Here is a 22,837-nt window from a genome sequence, read left to right as displayed (position 1 = left end):
AAAAGACAGGCTGGAGTTTGGAAGTCTCTGGTAAAACTGAAAGAAAAACCCAATGGAGAAGGTTTAATAAGCACTTCAGGCTCTATCTGAAATTGGTGGCAACCAGCCCAAAGAAAGCCAATCACCAATCTTATTGCTGACAAGAACAGCTTCTGACCATTTAATGTGCTTAGCAGCTTTTCAGTTATCTCAAGTAGAGGAGGCAACTGTGAAACTGTTACAGATATTTGAACAATAATCTCTCCACATAAACATGAAGCTGCTGAAAGATGTTTTCAAGTAAAAGGCGTAGGGGAGAAAAAAAGGCTAGTGAAACCTCAGGAGACCTTCTTCTAAGTCAGAAGTGAAAAAATCTGGTAAGAGACAGGATGGACCAAATCCTTAGAGATGGGTGGCAGGGAAACAGACCCGGAAGGAGCCTGGGACATAGTAAGGAAATCACCCAGTGAAGGAAGCTGCAAGGGGGGACTTTGTGGCCTCACCACTGAACATTTAAGCACTTGTCTCCCAGACATCAATCCACATAACACAATTCACTATATCCAGAACAGACAGCTGACCTCTCTGCTACACAACCATAGAAAATCAGGAACCAAAGAAGGAGACCCATGACAGACAGAACCACAGTGCTGGAAGAAGAGCTTTTTAATCTAGCCTGTGAGAAAGCCTGAGGACAGAGATAAGGGCTGAAGACATTCCATTTGAGCTGTAGACCTAGTGACTGCCTATATTCAGGCACTCGGAAATGCTGCCAAGGGCAAAGGTTGGAGTCCAGCCGTACTTTTTTTCCATTCTGCCTGTTGAAGTTGCTCCAAGGTTCATGGATTTGTAAACAGGCCAGAGACAGCAAGGTAGTGAAAGAAGGAGAGTCGAACAGGGATGGATCATATGATGAGGAAGAGATCTGACTGCTTATTTGCTCTCTAATGAATAGTTTGGTGTGTTGAGGTTTCTCACTCTCATAGTCAGATTTACTAGCTTAGTTGCTACGCTGTAAATCCCATGTGTCCTGGCAGAACGGCAAATGAGGCCTTTGAAATGGCAACACCTGGCAATGGTGACATCATCATGAGTGCAGACAGATTTGTGAAGAAGATCAGGAGAGGTAAAATGAACCAAGTCTACAGATTCTGCAGTTAGGTGAATACCTGGAGCTTTCTTCTTGCAGAAGAAACTGCTGGGGCTTTCATCCTTGGGGTGTGCCCTGCTGGTATGGGAGCATGGTTTTGGATCTATACAGTGCAATGGCTTATACATTGCCTTAAATTGAAGCTCAATATAGAGGTAACTTTTGATGGCCACGGTCTTTTGGCCTTTAGGAGAGGAGTTGAATGACCCCTTAGAGGAAGAAGCTGGTGTGTAAAAAGATGGACAGCACTGGTACCATTTCTTCTGGCCGCTCAGGTCTTGGAAAGCCCAGTTTCAGCAAAAAACTCTGGATAATGAATATCTGCTGTGTCTCACTGAAGCAGAGCAGGATCATAGATGTAGCTTTGTTCATAACCTGACTTTGTGCAGGTAGCTGTATGCAGGGCACTTCACTGGCTCCATGCATTGTGTAATGCACCATAGATGGTACTTCAGGAAACCAAGCTTCCTTCCCCATAGCCATCAGCCTGTATGCCTGGTTCTGTAAGTGTATAGCATCACTGCTAAATTTAGCTGATACTCTTTCAATCTGCTTCTCTTCTTTCTCTTTTCTCTCATCACATGCACAGGCAGGTGTCTATCCCAAAAGAAAGTCAGTAATGGTATTGCAACTTCCAATTTTACTGTAGTAGCCATGAGATGTGGTTGCTTTACACCACTTCTTTCCTAAAACAGAGGCAGAATTGGAACAGACTCCATTTCAAGCATTTAGCTAAACAGCCAGCAGTGAGATTTAATTTAATTCAGAAAACAGGTTCTCACTAATTCCTTAAGAGTATTTTCATAATAATCATTTTCACAAAGGCACAGGTCATGACTGACAGAGATGATGTGGCTGTCACCAGCTTACTACAGTGTCAAAAAGTTAGATACCTAACCTACTGGGTGACTCGGAAAGCATTAGCTGCCCATGGATCCAGTAGAGCCAATTGAGAGACCAATTAACTAGTGACTAGAGAGCATTAAACTACTCAGAAAGATAATTTACACAAAAGCCCTACATGCAAAGCTGAAAGCTGCATGGATCTAGCTAACAAAAAGCACGAGAAAGAGATGTTTTTGAACACTTCTCTTCCAGAGCTCAAACATCTCATTCACAGTTGTTACATGCTCCTGTATGATTCAGAGCCTTTTCTCAGAAGAAAGCAGCAATTCAGTAGGAATTATTTTAAAGGGGGGCAGGGAGGTGATGGTTACATCCGTCTCACCTTGAAGTCATTGAGCAGTGCACATCCCATCTGGCAGCAAAGCATCTTGTGTAAAACACAACCACAAAGAAGGATGTGCTGATCCCTCATCCTTTCTCCCTGGGCCGGGCTGTGTGATTGTTTAGTTTTGAATGTGAGAGGAAAAAGTGAAGAGCAGAGGTGGTCCTTGGGCACCAGATGAGGTTATGCTTTGCACTGATTTGTAGGATAAAAATCCCAGTGTGTACTGGTCTCTGTGGAGATTGGGGATTATGTGTTTTCAGCATTCTTTCCCTCAGTTTAGGAGTCTATGGGAGCCTTTGAGCATCCCTCTTCACCCCACCACAGGAGTAATAGCCTCAGGACAATTCATGAAACACGACATGGCAGGTATTTACTAACACTTGCATAAACCAGCAACAAACAATGCCTCTTCTGTAGTTTGGGATCAATGGAACATTAAAACATGTAGAATCAACATTTACAATCAAACTTGTTGCAAGATTTCCTCCATCCATTCTTTAAAGTGTCTTTGCTCAACTTTCTTTTTAAGCATTTCATATAAAGTTTACCTGTGCTTCTTCCATTCATGAAGGAAACAACTTTCCTTGGTTGCTAAACCAATACAGTACTTTTTTAAAAGAGAGAAAAAGCGTTCTGGTGTCACCATGTAATTTTCCAGTAAGCCACGAGAGGGCAGGTTGTGCTCTCAATACAGCTGCAGATTTTTATAAGCAGCTGTTAAAACCAGTCACAGTTTTAAAGCCCGAATTACTAAACTAAGGGCCAGTCAGTGGAAAAAGGAATGCACGAGTCTTTGACCCTAATATTTTTTAAGTGCATCAGTCTAATGCCCTCATTGCTTTTCTTCCGGAAAGGAAAATACCTTTCCACTCAATTTACAAGAGAGAAAAGAACAACCCTCCTTTGCTTTACCCACCAGCTCTTAGGCAAAATCTGTTACAACAAGTTAGCTACTGTGCTACATTTCTGACATTTCTCCCCCCTTTCTTTCCTTCCTCTACCCCACCGTGGGGCGGTTTTCCAGGCAAACCCTTGGGACAGCATTTTGCAAACTTGCAAGGTGATGAAGCTAGTCAATCACCCTGTGATCCCAAGGAAAAGCCTCATTCACCCTTGGAAATAGCAGCCTAGTGTGCATGCTAAACTTTGGCATTCATGTCCCATGAAGGACAGAAATGTGTCGATCTCCATCCAACAGCATCTCTCTAAATTAATATTTAGCATGAACTGGTGTGTGTTTGGGGCTATTCACCCTGGAGAAGAGAAGGCTCCAGGGAGATCTTATTGCAGTCTTTCAATACTTAAAGGGGGCTTATAAGAAAGATGGGGACAAAATTTTTAGCAGGGCCTTTTGTGATAGGACAAGGGATAATGGTTTCAAACTAAAAGAGGGTAGATTTAGACTAGATATAAGGAATAAATTTGTTACAATCAGGATGGTGAAACATTGGAACAGGTTGCCCAGAGAGGTGGTGGATGCCCTATCTCTGCAAACATTCAAGGTTAGGTTGAGTGTGGCTCTGAGCAACCTGTTGTAGCTGAAGATGTCCCCATTGATTTCAGTAGAGTTGGACTAGATGATCTGAACCCAAATTCTCTGTGATTCTATGTGAAGACCCATAGTCCTGTAGTGATGGAAAACAGCTGACATCTCCTTCAGAAAGGTACATGGAGGTCTCAGACCCAGCTACAATCTGACACTGATCGGGGTCCAACTGATGTGATACATCATCCGATGTCCTCAGCACCATGTAACACTGGTTCCTAAACAGTAAAAACCCCCAAAAGGCAGCCTGGGTTGATAGCTAGGGTGCTGGGCTGAGCTACTGTACGAAAAGTGCTTCAACCTTTGACATCTTGGGCATAAGCCAGGAACAAGTGCACTGGAATCCCCCAAAACAGCAGAAATGGCACCACATTGTTGTCCACCTGACGCAGCAAGGGCTATCTGAGCGGATGGTGAGCAAATAATATTTTTTTTTACCCAAAAAGTCCACATTTTAGAGATAAGTTTTGTGAGTTCCACATATTCAAAACCTGCTGACATTATCTTTCTAGTTCATATAGGTAGTACTGAGCAGGCCTAGAAGAAATACAATAAACTGTTACTAACTGAATTTTTTTTATTCAAGGCTACAAAAGCAATGTTTTTGTAAGACTCGGGACTTCACAATACACAAAGTCTGAACACCCCATTAATGTAATATATGAAGCACCAAAGCTGACAAAATCTGTCCAGGATTTCATTTGGTGTATAAAAAACCTGCCTCAAGATAACATAAGAAAACCACTCAAATGTGGTTCAAACCTATGTCTAAATAAAGAAATATAGGGAATATATAAAAGAATGTTTAAGATGGGGTCTAGTGAGTGCCACATCCAAACCTAATTCCCCACCTGCAGACCTGGGTAACTCAAGCTGTCCCAGTTTCGTTCCCTTGAGTCCTGGGTCCCAGAAGGTAAAACACGAGTGCACATGCAGGTGTCAGAAAACTCCTGCTCTTATATTTTAGGAGAATTTGAGTTTCAGACTTTGCCTACTGTTAACATCAGCTTGATTGGAAATAATATACAGAATTGATCATGTTTCTGAAATAAACTGTAACCAGGGGGTTCCTATAGTATTTTGTCAAACCGCAGGAGATACTTTGAAACTTAAAAAAAAAAAGACTATGTGATTCAGAATATTTATTGATAACAGTAAAATAATATGTTATTCAAATATATATGCAGAGTTAATAACTTTCAGCACATCTTAATGCTCCTAAATGAAATCAAGAACACATTGAGGTGAAAAATTATCTTGATTATTCAAGTTTCTGCTATTTGGATTCTTAGCTGTCTTGATCTAAATCTATAGAGGATGACTTACGAGTGTCACACACTCCAGATAACATTTAGTAGTGAGAAAAATCTATCTTGTCTTGGGCCTTGCTCATATGTACCCAGAGACTTCACACATTACAATTCACAAGATAACAAGAAAAACCTGAATGAGAACAATTTAATCAGCTGCCAAAGGACTGTGTGATAAAGTCTCAGCTAAGATCTCAGTAAGTCAGTCAAGGTCACTTCCTACAAGAATAAGCAAAGACACAAAGCGAGGGCACTAGGCCTCTCCCATGTACTTTTTGGGGCTGAAGCTCACATTCATCAGTGGTTCAAAACCTCTTCTCTGCCTTCGGTGCTGGAAAAGCACAAGCAGCAGTACAAGCACCGTCAGAGCTATAAGCGCTCCTCCTATTGTGGATCCAACCATGACAGCCCAGGCTTGGGTTTCTTCAAGGGAACCTGCAAATATGAAATGACTGAAGTGAGGAAAGCCCATTATTTAATTTTCCAAATTACATGGAAGAAATAATATTTCCCACAACCTGATAACTATGATTACTTGAGCAGCTTAGTGACCCACAGGCCACAGGGGATGCTGGTAATGCACCATGTAACCAAGATACATACTACAGCTGGAGATGTTTCCTGCCTGAGAAGTCTAGAGCTGAATTTAAATTTCAACAATTTATACAAATTAAAGCGTTGGCAATGGGAAAGATTGACAGTGATAAGATAAAAAAAAACATTCTTTCATCTAATTTGGCCAAAGTTATGAATTATTTAAGCAATTCTTTCTACAATGACTTTCCAAGAAAGCTGCTTCCAAGCTATTTTGGTCAACAGAAAACCCTCAAATTTTCCTGTAGACAACAAAGCAGTTTATTGTCAAACTTTTAACTGAAAACACTAATTAGTGTGGTTCTGCTGACCAGCTCCAGATCATATCTGCTGATTTTGAACCACTTCTGAGGAACCACTGTCTTCTAAGATAATATTGTCCATTCCAATAATAACACTGCTCTACTTGGCTGAATTTTCATGTTTTTATTTATGCTTTCAGAAGCAAAAATTGCCTGCAGTCCTGTTCTGAAAAATGCTACATATACTGAGATATAATAATTACATTTGACTAAACATTCCCAAAAAGCTCTGAAGAGGACTTCAGGTATTTAGAAGTTAGCTTGACAAATGGGTTTAAGGAGACAGATGGCTCAGGGAGACATCACACTGATAATAAAAGCAACTGAAAAATCTTTTGCCCCAGTCTTCATTCTCTGTCAACAAAATAGTTGAGGGCAATCATTTCAAAATTCAGCAAGGTCACAAAATGAATTGTTTACCACTTTACCATCTTTCAAGATCCAGCCACATAATAACATATGTTGATTTCTAATGTGATTATATAAAGTACAATTAGCAAGTTATATATTTAGATAAAAGAGAAGGGTTTAAATATAAAAGCTTTATTGTCTAAACACAGGCCATGCACACACCCCTTCATAGGGAGCTAACAATTTATTTAGGTGAAAGATGAGAAGCAGCAGAATCACAAGCTGCCTTTGTTCCTCTCTGGATGCCTCATGCTCACGGGGCAGCTGCATTTTCAAAGTAGGAGAAGGGTATAGTAGTCCAAAGGGAGGAAAAGTTAAGACTCCATAAAAGGGGAAGTTTAAATTCTCAGGAAAAATTCTAGGGATGACCCCAAGAAAAGCATGTCAAAAGCTACAATGCCTTCACAAATCAGGGGTCTCCTGCATGAATGCAGCCCAAGGACAAGGGTTTCAATCTTTTGTAGTCTATAGACCTTTAAACAGTCTCCACAGATTAAAACAAATTAAAACCACAGGCTCCTGGGCTGAAAAAGTATTTTTTGATGACTAGCATTAGCCAGAGAAGCTCCCTGTAAGAGTGTCTGCCCTCTGATGGGTTAAAGAATCCTCTAACAACATTGGGATAAACAACATTGGGAACAGGAGTCAAAATCAACTACTCAGCCCGGAGGAGCACTATTCACAATGCTGGAGCAGTTCCAGCTGATGTGTTTTGCAGCAAAGGAAACTAAGCATGTGCAGACTTACACGGTGAGTTGTGACTACCTGTCTTTGCTACCATATGTGTTTGCTAGTGAGCAGGTGAATAGACCTGTGTGTTTTGCGAAAGGCTCCTTGTCTTATATATGCCTGTGTCATTGAAAATGTGAGCCAAGTCTCATCACTTGGCCTGGAACAGCGTCCACACCTCTGAGGCATACCTGGCAGGTCAATGGCATAGGTGTAGCCAAGTTGCTCCGCAGTTTGGAAGAGCTCATCATTGGTCACAGGAGGGAAAAATGGGACCATGTTGTACAGTCGGTTGTGACCGATCGGGGCCAGCTCATCAGGCCAAGCATTGTCGTGGGGCTTAAAACGTTTCATCCACTCATCAAAGATGGCATCAGTAAAGGAGTGAAGAACCTGCAAATCCAGGCATGGGCACACGCATTTATTAAGCTCTTTCAGAACTCAACAACCTTTAAAACACTCTCACCTAACGTGGCTGGAGCTTTTGAAAGAGAGAGAAGAGGATAATTTAATTTAGATGGAATTAAAGAATGGGAAACTAGGAAAGCTCAAGAGAAGACTAAACTGACCTCCTTCTTGGGACATTCTGCTGTATGCATCCTTGTTGCTGCTTGTTCATAATAAGCTGTTTCTCCAGACAGTTTAATATCAGCTGGCAACAAATGGACAGGTTCACCTTCCCAGGTGAGGGACCACTGAGATCATTTAGGTGAATGTACCTTTCAAAATTATTTTAATCATTCTCATCTCTGAACAAGTATGGGAAGTTGCAGGAAATTTGATTCCATTATGCTCATTTTAGAGTGTGCCACCAGCTCCACAGCTCCAGGTGCCCATGAATTTGATCAGGTGTTGCTCAGTGTGTTTATAGGTCTATGGTTAACTAATACAGGAAAGTTGTTTCAGAAACCTAATACAAGTGTCTGGAGCAATTCAAACTGATTTCCTCATGTAACACATGCACTCGTGTTTATTTAATTACAACCCTGGAAAAAACTTGGAAAATATCATATAGAAAATAATCTTGTGTATAAAATTACAGCATAGTGAAATAAAGTTGACTGTGAAAGAAAGAAAGTAATGTAGGAATTAAAGAATTATTAAGGAAATAATCTAGAGAACACTACATAATTATTTGGACTACTTTCTCCAATAAAAGATTGCAAACAAAATATAGGTAAGAAAGAAAAAAATATGTCTAATATATAGATGTAATATATAAAGAACTTATATATAATGACTAGGTTTAATCTAACAAAAAGGAAAATAAATTTGCATTAATTTATTAGGAGAGAAACACGTATAAGCAGAGTCAACTGCTGGCTTTTTATGTGCACACTGCTGTTTGTGCTGGCCATTGCAGTGCAGCACTATACTGATGCACCAGTGAAACCACATTATTTCTATTTCCCAAGAGACCCTGATATTAGATGTGCTTCCTTGTAGCCTGTAAATTTTGAAACAAAGAAACAAACTACTCAGTCTACTGCTTTAAATTAACTAGCCCCACTTTCAGTTTACCTTGTTGCTGTAAAATTGTCTGATATAAGCCATTTAATTTAGATACCATGTAATGAAAGGATTCAGAGCAATGTGACTTGGAATAGCAGCTCTTTTCCTCAGAATCTTATTTTATATTTTACAAATCACCCCGAGATTTCTTTCCTTTTTTATTTGACTATTATGCAGGTGTGGCAGTGTTCAAGAAAAAAGATCCTTCTTTTCTATTAAAAGACAAATTTTTAGGGAATTAATTTTCCTTGTTCTGCAAACCTCTGGTGAAAAAGGTGCCTTTGAGCCACAACTATTGCCAGTCATGCTGGGGGTAAAAGACCTACCACAAAGATGGGATCATTGGCAGCTGCATGAGGAAGAGCACTGGTCCCATTCAGGAAGGAGTGAGCCAAGTTATGAAGGCTCAGCATTGACGAGTTCAAGGCTCCATCTGGTTTATCGAAGCCCTCCAGCGCATTCCTGCAGATGGGTAAAAGCACCATCAAGGAACCATATTTGGCTGACAAATGTGCTCATAAAGAAAACCAGCGACCCAGACGGCTCTAGAGGAACTGAAGGACAAACCTGAAACTGAAACTGGAATTGCGGAAGAAGGGGGGCCTGTCGAACTCCTGCAGCGATAGGCACCTCCTGACATCCTCCATGGTGGGCAGCTGCTCACTGGAGCCCTTGGGCGGCCTCCGCCGCAGCGGCCCTTCATCACTCCCGTTGCACAGCGTGACCAGGCGGTTGTAGTCGTCCAAGCTGAGCAAGTAACAGAAAGAGGCACAAGTTAGAAGAAGGTGATGACTTGTTTGTTGGCTTTTTCTCTTGTAGTATAAGAGGCCTCAGCTCTCATGTGAGAGAGCAGAGGCTGGGGACAGACACCTCCTGGCACATGTTGGTTTACCTCCCGTGGGAGATGAATTTATTGCAAGACTGTCACCATGCCATGGTTTTCTGTGGCTCTGAATCCTCTGTGGACCATCAGTCATTTGGACCAAGAGCTACCAGGTTCATTGTCCACAGAGATAGGATGCTTTTAAAAAGGGAAGCACAAACTCCCGTCATGCCTTCTACCCTCTCAAGGGTTTTCATCAGGCAATCTGAAACAGTCTTTTCAATTTTGAACTGAGAAACTTTCACTCCTGAGTAAGGACTACTTTTTTTAACTCTTAGCAAAAAGGGAAAAAAACCCAGACAAAGAAAACAGGAAAGTTCCACTGTGGTCTGAGCTAAGAAAATGCAATAAATGACAGAAAACAGGATTTCACTTTCCATCTCTCATCCCCTTTAGAAGAAAAGCAACTACAACTCATTACATCCTCTTTTTTCAGGGCCTGGAGAACATCTTGCTGATACAGGGGTTGCCCAGTAGCTAATGCGGATCAAGTCCTTCATATCAGGGAGAGAAAGAGGGAAGGAGGAGGAGAAAAACACTGTAAGACTTCTGGAAAAAAAGAAAAATCTGTCTTATTCAATATGAAATGAAACAGCATTTTCAGAAACTCATGAAGTAAACAAAAGGTCTTCCCTGTTTAACCTTGCCAACACAAAAGTTTAGTCACTTCAGTTTTCAAGAAAAAAACAAAGCTCTATTTATCTTACAGAAAAAGTCAGGGCAAGATTTAAAGCCAACTGGTGCCTAAAGCTGGAATTTCAAGTAGCTCTTTAGATATCCAAAGATGCTCTTCTGAAAAGGCCCGAATTTTTGGTACTTTTCTGTCTGACTGACTGCATGCTCCCCCTGAGCTGAGAGAAGAATGATATATGGGTGTTGTAACCAACAGCATCTTATGTCACAGCGGCCCAATCCTGCATTTGAATCCCCCATCAAAGCGCTGCTCTCATATGAATCAGTATCTGCCTACAGAGAGCTGGCAGCAAGCTCCTGGCTGGCTCTGTGCTGTTTTTCATGTGAAATCTCAGACACTTTGAAGTCAATCTCAAACTGCACTAAATATATCAGGGTTAAGGTCTCACCTAATAGAAGGGAACAGAATTTTTAACCTATCTCCAGCTTTGTGTACACCAAAACAGTTTTCTGTTTCTGCTGCCGAGATCGGTTGGACGTATATTACAGAGAATCAACACACAGGCACAAAATCTATCTTTTTTAGAAAGATACTTGCCAAAGTGTAAGCTCTTCAGACCTTTGCAGCCATAAATTGGCTGAATCAACTAAAATTCTGTACCAGAAGTATAATTTTTAAAAAATATACTTCCATAATACCGGGTGAGAAAGTTTACACAGCACATCTACACACAAACTGACAGTGATTTCCAGTTTTAAATAAGACCTCTTGGCTCTTTTCCTGCTACTCACTCACACTGAGAGAGCAGCCCATGCTGTGAATGCTGAATGAAAGCAAGGATTGGTCAGCATGCAAGCTTGCCCTAGATATTTTCATACCTGTTACAAACTACTTGCCAACGGGAGAACCTGGAGCTCAGGTTGATCAGCCCTGGGTCATCAGGCCGCGATGCTCCAAAGAGCTGGTCCGTGCAGATGTCACACTCATTTCTACCCGTGGCGAAGTTCCAGTAAGGCAGCGCAAAGGAGTCGTTGCCCATCAGTCGCTGCAACGGACAGAAATGCATTAGCAGGGAATCACCTTCAAAGGAAAGAGAAAGAAAGGGATTCCTTCAAGCTGTTCACTGGGTATTCACCAGATATTTCACTGCATATTCTGCTTTTAATTCTGCATTTTAACTACATGCATTTCACAGTGCTGCTCCAACTCCTTTCAAAAGATTGGGGTGTTAAGTCAGTCTAAGCGAAGTCATTGTCACTAGTTTCCCTACTGTGGGACTGCACTTCTTTTGGCCATGTTAGGATTTCTGCCAACTCAGAGACCAGGCAGAAGAGCAGAAGCAGAGATGAATTGAGCCTTAAGCAACTAAGAGGCTTTCTAAGTGATGTAAGTGGGTAATCGGTAAAATTGTGCATGTGGTTGGCTTTCGTTCCAGAAAGGCTAGCCCTGGGGAGGAATCTGAACTGGTATTAATAAGGGAGTACAGTGCATTTGCTTGTGCTTGCTTGTTAGATACGATTTCACACAAACAAGATCCTGCAGCTACTTCAATAGCAACCATTTTCATAACGAAGATCGGCAAGGCTGAGATACAGTAACATTGCCAATGCAGATGTCATGCAAATGGAAATGAGTTAATGCTTCTGTAACTGACCATCAGGCATGTTAACATATATATCTTTAAAAAGATGTATTGATAAATATATGTATGTATTAATTGTATAATACGGCACATTTAAAGGGAGTGATATTTAGAGCTAGTTTCGTTGGGATGACATCTTCAACATCAGCAGACAATATCTGTTACCAAGTTTTACATTAAGGTGTCACTTTGATTTTGTTAATATATACTATTATTTTACATCTTCTGTCCTCTGTTGTGGATGAAGGGAAAAAATCTCTGTGATAACCTTCACATCATTGTTCACAGTGAGAAACTGTTCAGTCCTCCGTATCCTGAAAGCCCTAATTTCACTCAAAACAGAAAAAAGGATCAGTGAGCAAATACTTCTGGGACTTCAGGTAAGAAACTATCCTAGGAAATAGCTTACCCTTGGCTGGCTCAACAAAGTCACATAGCAAAAGGGAGAAGCTGCACGAGGAAAGGGAAAAGCTCTTCAGCTAACCTGCAGGTCTCTCTCCAGCAACAGCAAATGGTACCTATGCCAAGTGACAAAGGCAGGTCCTTGATGGGAGAAATCAATACCTTTGAAGGGGCGGCCAGGACCTACAAAGGAAAGATAAAATAGTCATTTAGGAACCAAACAAGGCTTGAGAGAAAGACAGCACCTTCTTTTATTGCCTGGAGTGGAGTTAAACAAGGACTTTCAGCTCAGTATCTTTGAAAAGAATGCACACATAAGAAGCAACATCACTTACTTGGAACAAGCGAAACAAACTCCTCTGGGGATATTTCGTCAGTCTTTCTCAAAATTTCACATTCTCTACAACGTTGGGTATTGTGAAGATTTCTTCCCACTTTAGTGGATTTTGATTTTAAGAAGCAGTTTTACTTTCTCAAACTCTAGCTCTTTGCTAATATATACCACATTATCTCTTTCTCTTGCTCAGCTGCAGGACTTACACCATGTATCTATCAAGAGAACCTCAGCATTTTCCATAACATGGTAACAATAATTCAACATTCTTTGCCAATTTTCTTTAAACTGTGCTTGTTATTTTTGTATTGTATTTTGCTGTTACACAAGAACTAAGATACCCTTGAGAGGCTTCAAACCACATATGGATTTTTTTATCACTGCAGCAAGCTTCAACCCACATATGCATTTATTTACCATTGCAGCGGCACTAGAAGTTGCCTCTTTCCCTTTCCATATGACTGTCCTGTTCCCTGAAGGACCTTTGCTCTCACTAGGGCAGAAACTGCTTCCTTCAGCCCTGCAAAATGGAACTACATGAGAAGGATGAACTGAATGAAACCCACTGCAGAGTAGCAGACACCCTCCATCAAGGAGATAGACATGTTCAGCTTGCACAGAGGACTGCCAGGTAGAAAAGCCATACCAGTTGGTGTCTCCTCCTGCAGGAAGTAGGCTTGGTGAAATGGGGCTGGTATAGGTACTTCTGCCTAGAAAAGCAATCAGGACTAGGAATCTGGATTTGGGAGAAAGCATGGGATTATATACCCAAACCTCTAACCCAGGTTGGTGCTGACTGTGGTTAGTCAGGCAAATCCCATCCTTAGTGACTTGCTGAAGACCACAGAAAGCAGTAGCACTCTAGTCCCAAATATCTATGCATGGCCTGTGCCTTCATCACTGTAGAGCCCCTTTACCACTGCCACTGCAAGCACTACTTTGTCCTGTGGACTAGAAACATCTTTTTGAAGTCAGTCACTGCCTGACCACACTTCAGTTCACTCAATGGTGAATACTGTGCACTGCCCCCCTGCCAGATGGAAGATGCACCAGGGATTGCAACTGGTGTGCTCCAGCTGCCACGAGGTAGGGGACCAGACCACAGCAGGTCCAAAGGACATCTCCCTTGACTATGGATGACCACCAGCTTCTCACCACTAACTGTTTTGCTCCACAGTGCTGTGCCTACTACTGGGACTCACTGCTCAATGGGGTAGCACAGCTGTGTTAAGCATATACCTTTGTTTGGCAGTGATACTCATCAGCCTTTCCTTTACCTGCAGAGCTCATTGGATAAGAAAAGCACTAACCCATTAGCGTATCTCTGACTGAGTAGTAATGAAGCCAAACAAAGTAGTTATAAATACTACAATTGGCAATTTGCGGTTCCTCTCCGGTTGGACCGAGCAGACTTCTCCAGTGCTGAGTTGCAATTACGTAGTCCGGGTGAATGGTTGTCTTTGCACGGTCTAGAGCATCGAAGAACTGCTCTCTCTCCTCTGCTGTCAGGGAGTGGACATTCTTCCTGACAACTGCTGGCTTCCTCGTGTTGCATTCAGGGCCAGTCCAGCCAAACTTGCAGTCACCACAGTTATAGCCACCAAAGTTTCCTGGATCAAGAGGGTACAAGCAGTCACGACATTAAGAATCAGGGAAAACTAACAGTGAAATGCAGAAGAATTAAGATTTAGCACTCTTTTCCCCCAGAGATGCCAGTTCCTGGAAGAGACAGGAGCTGAGCAGACTGGCAGCTTTGCCAATTACCTAACCAGAAGGATGGCTGGCTCAATTCCCAGAGCCACAGCAGGGCCAAGAATCACGCACAGTCAGATGGGGATGTGAAACGCTGCGTAATGGGCTTGATGCCCTGAGGTGCTCAGAGCTCTCCAGAGCCTTCAGGCACGTGAGAAGTCTCAGTGAATAGAGAGCTGAGCAATTGAGGTTAAGACTGTGATGAAGTGCTTTTCTGGATTGACTCTCAAGTACTCCTGTTCTTCAAGGATCAAACCCAAAATAGGGTCAGTTCACATGGATCATTAAGTAGAGAAGAAAATCCCCAAACAAAACAGTTCTCTTAAGGACAAAACTTAGGAGAAATTAGCACCTCTTAACAGTGTGTCACAAACCAGGACAAGCACCAGGGGTTCTGTTGGTCACGCTTTAAGCATTATTAAATGGTGCTCCAATAACAGCCTGAGAAACACTGCACTACTGTCGTTTCCTGCTGGCAGTATTCCTAAGGCAAGTTATCAGGTCTGCTCTAGGTTATTAGGTCATACCCTCCGATGTGATGGAAGAGTCCAGGAAAGCAGCGCTTGCTTTAAGTGTGGCCTCTTGCACACTGTGGCAGACAGCTGGCAGCAGCAGAAAGGCCCTGCTGCAGCTTAATCCCCCATTGGTGAGGGAAACAGGGAACAACCGACCATTCCTGCAGTGGACACCTCCCTCCTGCCTGCACTGCCGGCAGGCTGCTGGCATATCAGTGGCATAGGACAGTGGGCATTGCTGCCAGGGGAAGGGAGAAGCAGAGTGGCAACCACAGGTCCTCTGGGATCTCCACTCTATTCTCAAAAATCTGCACTGAGACTCCTTAACCCCATCCCGCCCTCCAACTCCCTGTACACACTCACTCCACAACAACCATGCCAATCATTTTCCAAAATGCAAGAAAATCTCACTGCTTACCACACATATCACTGCTGCTAGATCCAGGACAGGGTTCTGGCTAACATGGGGATGGGGAAGTGTCTTATGAAATGTTCCTGGATAGGCAAATGTCCCTAGGCTGTAGGCTTGAGTCTATGAGCACAACAACAGTTAACACTAAAGCAAGATTTCAAATTGTCAGGGGCTACAGAACTTATTACCAAATTCAAAGACGCCCAAGGATACAAGGGATGTTACCAAGAAGACTCTGTAACTCATGGCTGCCTCTTAGGGTAAGGGCTACTGAACTCTAAACATTTGTGACAGACTTCTGTGAGACCTACCAAGATGATATGAGGACTCCTAAATGTGGTTTTGGACAGCTTATGATTATTTCGGGGGCCCTGAAGTGTATAAGTTTACATGCTACCATGAAGCTTAGGGCCAGTGCTAAGGTTGGGGACCACAAGCATGAAGACTTCAACAAAGTTTTGGATCGTACACATCTTGATGGCATACCGTAGGGACAGTTTCCAGGTATATGGCTTACATTTTGTGCCAATGCAAGTAGGAGCAGCCAGGTTCAGCTGCCAGGTTCCATCTAGGGCAGAAGGCACTTGAAGCCACAGGTCTGCATTGGTTTAGAAGAATGAATACATACACCAGTAAAAGCAAGAAGGTTAGAGTTTTATGAAAGAAAGAAGATTGTATGGATATGTTATTATGATGAGGGCAGAGATGGCAGGGGAAACAGCATGGAAGGTTGATTTGATCACAATATCCTGAGGATCCCATCAGAACAGCTTTATTACTGTTATCTATTTGGTGTACTCCACTGTCTGTGTACTCGCTCATTCTTCACGGCTCAGCCTAGCAGTTAAGGCCCATCACATACTGTACATACTGTACTGACCAGATGACAAATATCAGGAATATCTTGTAACATTGCCAATTAGGCCATGTATATTGCTCAAGTTTCAGTCATGGACCATGAACTTCTGGAAAGCATCTGTTGATGCCTCACACTCAAAGGTACACTTCAACCCTTTTTAAGAGAAGGAAGAAAAAGCAAGAATTAACCATAAAAAGATCTGTCAACAGCCTCTTTCGAGATTGGCAGTAACACTTCCAGTCATTCAAAGGACCCCTCTTCTCACAGTGCTGGATAAGCATCATACAGCACTATCAGAACCAAAGTCAGTGCAGAACCAGGTTTGTCCTGTCTGGTCTTAGTACCAGAACCACTCACTTGTTGAGGCTCTGATGGTGCCTATTCCTCTTTCAGTCAGGGCCCTTTGAATCTATGCAGGTCTTGATGCCTGAAATCATTTTATCAAACAATATCTGTATTTTAGGTATACTCTATGTGCCTCCTCAGTCTCTGAAAAAACATTTGCAAAACCTGAAACACTGAAGCATCTACACTGGAAAAAAGCTTTTCTCCACCTCTGTGGCACTTGGAGCCAGGTGGAGCGATGACTTCTCACCTGTTTCCCTTGGGCAAGTGATAATTACTTCCAATTGATGCTTTGCAGGATTTTCTCCCTTAACCACCCCATCTATGAAGGAATCCAAGGGGTCCATTCTTTCCATCGCTTCCCCAGACACTTTTCAATATGATCTGAGCTTTTACTGAGTAAGCAGGAGGACTGCAGTGGAGACTGGCAAACAGGAGGAGATGATTTCCAGGGAAAGTGGTATTTCACACTGCAATATTTCTGCTGATTGTGTTAAACATGTTTGTGCCATCCTTGGGTCTATTTTGCAATGTTCTATTGTCAGAAACACACATAATAGCAACACTTTATGATATCAAAACTTGCTTTTCGTCATTTTCTTTCAACAGACTCCTTGCATCACAGGACTGTTGTTATGCAGCAGCTGAAATGGCAAGAAGCTGATGGAGATGTGTGAGATTTCCTATAATGCAAACAGGAATGACTGCAGTAATCAGACCTAGTTTTTTTTATGTCCCACCCAAACCACTTTTGCAGTATTTGTTTCTAAAGCACTCTACCAGGCCACTGGTCTGGAAATGATCCATTGCGGTTTTCAGAAAATTTATTTACCGCCCTGTGGACTTCCCACATGACAATACTGTGAAATGTATGTCCTCTTACAACTTAACTTCCATGCCTGCTATGCTGGTGATGGTGGACAATAGTACAGTTCTAGGAGACCAGGATATAGCACACAGTAGATATTTTCAGTAAGGCAGTTAGACCCATTAAAGATCATTTTGCACACAAAAACCATAGGAACATGCAAGGATTTACGCCTTAGCATTTTTTCACCTTCAGTGACTAACACATAGCAACTCAGTGTACTACCTCCCCAAGGCTATGCCAGGGACATCAGAGATTATTATCATCTCCTGTGGTTCCCAGAGAATACAGTGTTGGGGGTCATTCTGGTGCCCAGGCAGGAGATGATGTCACTGTTGGATGCTCCTGGTTTGTTCCCCTGTTTCCAGGAATGACCACTGTACTGTTGCTGGCCAAAAAAAAAATCGTCTGGGATGTCTTCTCCACTAGTCCTTTTGTCTGGATATGGGATAACATGCCTTGGGTGGGGCCTGTCTTCTTCTGTGACTAATCTCACCAACATTTATGGTGCTCTCTCTCAGTGAAGTTGGATGAATCTCACTGTTTCTGTAGGCACTATGGCCATGCTACTTCTCCCATTGGGTCAGTCCATGGGCATGGCACTGAGATAAATGCACTTCTTATGATGTGACCCTTGATATGTGTTTATACACATCATTTGTGTGTACTAACACTGGTCATTACATACCACTGCAGCTGCTTCTCGAGCCCAGACATTGCCTGAGATCATGGATTTTTCTGCCTCTTAAGGGTCATAACATGTGGTTGGCCTTCAGACACCAAACATAACACAAATTAGTAACTCCATCAACTCAGTGTCTTTTCTTCAGTAAAAATGAACCTACTCAACATTCATCATCTCCTGCCTTGTTTTATTGTATCAAGATGAAACCTGAGCAGCTGCCACACCTCTTCCTTCCACAGGGATCAGCTTAATACACTTCATTTATTGGATGAGGAGAAAGGACTCCTTTTCAGACTTCTTCAGCCATTGCATTAAAACAGGAGTTACATTAGATCTGAAATACCAGCACACTTCAGGTAGGATAAGGATTCCTACCATGTTAGACAAATGGTTAACTCTCCTCTCTTCTAGCTCTTCATTTAGACACCCTGATAGTCTGTAGGATGTGGAAGATCTGTACCTACTACAGGATTTAATGGGATCATCAAGGTATGGCTATTATTTAATACTCTCCCACAGGCACATTCTCCTACAATAAGTAATTTAAGTGTATTTTATAACTACTTCAGAAGCTCAATTTTATCTCATGGGATGGTCATCATATCAGCTACATGGCTTAACTGGCAATATTCAGCACATGCCCACATGTAAACCTTAGAGAGTGGCAGCAGAAAAAAAAGAATTATAATTATGTTTAACTCCTCAGTGAACTCAAACAACGTCATTGTTTAATCGCTAGCACAATCTGTACTAGTAACCACATGACTGACTGCAGTGGTTTTTCACAATAGTCTTCTGTATTGAGTTTTTAAAGTGCTATATCAGATATGTATCTGTAAAATGTTATCATCCAGAACTCAAAATAGCATTTAGTTCATAAGTCTTCTAAAATAATTATCTTCTAAATTAAATTTATCGCATTGAAAAACCGCTTTGTTGTCTAACTAGCTACACGTCTCAATATTCAAGGTTAGACTAGTGTATCCAACACCCTGTCTAATTCAACACGTACATCTTATTGAAAAACAAATTACCAAAGTGTCCTTCACACAGTCTGCACACTATCAGGATCTGACATCAGGTCATTTCAGTTTAAGAATTCAAATAAATTGAATTAATATTAGGTGCACCCAAACCAATTGTAGAAGACATTCAATTAATTCAAAACTGAAAATAGACAGGAACTAACAACTCTTTGCTACCTTCCAACTACATTAATGGTATAATCTGATATTTTTTATAGAGATTATATTTTTGCTGCAACCAACACACTGAGTGAAACATGCAGCAAGAAACATCCTGACAACAGATTTGCAGCTGTCTATTTGACCATGCCCCTCAGTACAAAAAATGGGAAGCAAAGCTGGATCTTTCTGTTGTACTAATCTTATTCCATTTTTCCCCAGTTAAAGAAAGACTAATGCATATTATCTGCTGAAGCCTAGAAATGGAAAAAAATTAATATGATCCCGTAACCATTATCAACATTTGCATTTGGGTTCTTTTTCTTTTTCTTTTTCTTTTTCTTCCCTTCCTTTCCCTTCCCTTTTTTCTTTTTTATAAATATTTATCATCTAGAATTGGATGGATATGATTTTAAGACTTTTTCCCTCAGTGAACAGCTTCAACCAATGGACAAATTTTCATTGTTCCTTTCTCCTTAGAGAAGTTTTTAGCAGAAAGCTCAAATTGACTAATTTATTGTGAAAACTTCAGAAACCCCCTTTTGGAAAATCCTGGCCCTGTTCCTCATAGCTCCTTCAGGTTTCCAACCATACAGCCATCAGTTATATGACATGTTTAAATGATACTGTCTAATCAAATAATCAGCTACATGGTAGCTGGAGTTCCCATAGGTTATAATTTACACAATGTCTAAACTCTAAATTAAACTGTGCCAAGATGGCACTGGAACACTACCATTTTTACTCTTAAAGTGCTAGAAAGAGCCTTGGAGAGGCTGGAGTTTGCATAGTCTAGGAACCATTTCAAAGAGGCAGTTTGCAGATAATACACCTTAATAGTAGAGATGTGCACTGTTCCATGTCCCTTTGAATGAGCATATTTAATTTATCTTACTTAGGTACCATATGTTACCTACCATTATGTTACATAGGTACCATGGCACTGGATGCCTAATAAATACCACTTAAAACTCTGGTGTGTGGACAGCCAACCAGTGTATAAAACTGAATGGGAAAAAAAATACAAAAAAACTCTAATAGACACAGAGCCACAATTACGAGCATTGTAAAAGCATCAGATCTAATTCAAATCCCACACAGCTCTGGACTTCTTAGCATTATCCTAAAAATGCCTTTGCATACAGCATCAAGTAGAGTACAGCCCAGGAAAACTTTCTGAAAATCATCCTTAAGGATGCCTTCCACCTTAATGTTTTATCACTGGTATATTTAGATTTAAAAACTGCAAGGAGAAAGAGGAATCCAAGTGAAATAAAAATACAGCAGCAGAACCCAAACTGAAAGAGCCAAGGAGAGCAGACAGTTCAGCAGAAGTAAGGCTGAATGAAAGAACACTACATTCTGCTCACGCATCTTGAGATTCAGTCCTGCAAATATCAAATACCATCTCTATCTCTACTTGGATAAGGAAATTAATGTCTGCCTATGCATGTCTGTCTCCACTGCTCTTCACTTCCAGGTTTTCATTTCCTAATTACTTTAACTGTGTAAATATGGATGTATGCCCACATGCTTTAGAATTCTTCTGACTCGGGGTTTGTGTCTGTATGTGATACCTGACTTAAGTTTTGGAGGTATATAAGAACCTTTAAAAAGAAAAAAACCTGTATCAATTTTTTTTTTTTTTTTGTAAAATGTCTGGAAAACTCCTTCCACACTCATATTTCAAGCATTTGAAATCCAGTCAAAGGAAGAGATAAAAGCTGATTTATATTCTAAAGTCTGTTGTTATTATTTTTAGAAGTTTCGGTAATGCCATGTATCTGTTTAAGTCATCTGGCACTACCACTCTGTTTCCAATCGATAAGAGCATTGGAAAACTTAACCTTTTGGGTTGAAATTTTCTGCAGTGCTGCCTTCTCAGATTGATCTGGGCTTTTTTCATAGTGAGAGCCAAGATATATTTTAGACTAAAGAGTTCAGCTATTTCTAAGAATCAGGCTGAAGGAAAGCAGTCTATTCTTCCCATGTTGGAAAATTCAAACAATTTTATGTTTTCAACAAGAAATCCCAGGCTTCATTTGAAATCTGCTTAGCAAGTGACTTCAATGCCTGGGATGTGCCTTTTGCCCAACCCCTAGTGTCATCTCCTGCCAGCCCTGCACAGCACTCTGGACTGAGTCTGCAGTTCCTGCTCATTTTAACTCTCCTTCAACCAGGGCTGTTGCTGAGAAAAGTCTTACCACCTTATCCTGCCCTGACCTCACCTTCTTACCCCCTCCCTCCTGCCAGCGCTAGTGAAGTGGTCTTATTAAAACCTTATTCCAGATCCATTTCACCTCCAGTCACCAGTAAGAAGGAGCAGCTGGAGATGAGGAGAAAAAGGATGGGACGGCCTCTTTGGTGGTTATATAGACACATTTTGGATCAGTGTAAGTTGTAGACTTAGTTAACAATCCTGGGAAACACCCTGTCCAGACATCCAGACATTTTCAGTGCAGAGGGCTATATTGTGCTGCAAAGTATTACTCCATGAGGAATAAATCTCTGATCAATGCACACTGATCAGGTTCACTGCATGATTAGCAGTGACAGAGGTTTGAATGCAGCACTAGAAGGTCCAAAACCGTGTGGAGAAACATGATGGGTGGCTACAGGGACACCTCCAGGGTGAAAGAGGAAAACATAAGAGAAAACACTTCTTTGACCCTGCTACTCTGAAAAAAGTGCTGATAGTATCATAAACATGGCATTTCTTAGGAAATTAATAATATTTGAAGTCTTCTTGATGCCTTATGCCATCAGAGGTGTTTCTTGCCTTTGGAGCAAGGTTAGGAGACGTATCCATCCCCATTCCCTCCCTCCAGCACCCATCTCACCTGTGCACCGACAGCTATGGTTGAAGAACTTGAGGGGCCACCGTTCCCGGTCATCCACGTTTTGAAGGGTGTAGGGGCCACTCCAGGGCTGAGTGTCTGCCTGCACCCCCTCACACCGTCCCCTGCCCTGCAGGGACCCACAGATATTGCCTGGCTCCGTCCCCAAGGCTGGGCAGCAGCGCTTCAAGCGAAGGGCTTCCACCGTCATGCAGACACGAGGAAACTGTGCCTGTGCGGGACAGCAGCAGCTCAAGTAGCCCAGCCCAGCCCAGAACAGCCACCTCAGGATGCCCATTACAGGTGGGTGCAGGTCGTGCCTTTCCACTGGACCTGAGTGAGCGGAGCAGGGATATCTCTGCCGTGGGACAACTTGGCCTTGCCACAGCAACATGCCCTAGCCAACCAGGGTAATCCCTCTCACTGCTGAGGATGCTGGGTTTGGGGGTTTGCTTAATCCCAGTCTCTTAATTGCCTTGAATGCAGTTCTAAAGGTGCTTTGACTCTCTGGTGCCTGCCCAGCAGCCACGGCTTTGAGCAGGATTTATATAGAAGCTGGGAGAAGCCCTCATTAGAGGGATTAGCACGGCATAAATCCTCGTGTTTTGCACATGACATCAAGGGCAGAAAAGATGCCAGTGTGAAAGTAAGTTCTGCAGACTCTGGCAGCTTGTCAGGAGAATGAATGCCTCAGATTTATTTTGTCAAGTCTTTTATGAGC

The 22,837-nt window shown here is 41.9% G+C and overlaps 1 protein-coding gene across 1 annotated transcript; it reads right to left on the bottom strand.

Moving 5' to 3' along the window:
- Positions 1 to 5,037: 5,037 nt before the first annotated feature.
- DCT (dopachrome tautomerase) lies at positions 5,038 to 22,603 on the bottom strand. The gene is made up of 8 exons (XM_027645526.1): positions 22,120 to 22,603; positions 13,970 to 14,269; positions 12,408 to 12,508; positions 11,160 to 11,326; positions 9,332 to 9,511; positions 9,091 to 9,226; positions 7,444 to 7,645; positions 5,038 to 5,651 (listed from the first exon to the last, which is right to left on the bottom strand). Exons 1-8 carry the CDS (start codon positions 22,508 to 22,510, stop codon positions 5,470 to 5,472), a joined length of 1,659 nt encoding a protein of 552 aa, XP_027501327.1. The 5' UTR covers positions 22,511 to 22,603; the 3' UTR covers positions 5,038 to 5,469.
- Positions 22,604 to 22,837: the final 234 nt, after the last annotated feature.

The sequence above is a fragment of the Corapipo altera genome, unplaced genomic scaffold (genome assembly GCF_003945725.1).
Source record: "Corapipo altera isolate COAL_440 unplaced genomic scaffold, ASM394572v1 0, whole genome shotgun sequence".
NCBI classification, from domain to species: Eukaryota; Metazoa; Chordata; class Aves; order Passeriformes; family Pipridae; genus Corapipo; species Corapipo altera.
This window is presented reverse-complemented; position numbering and strand designations above follow the sequence as displayed.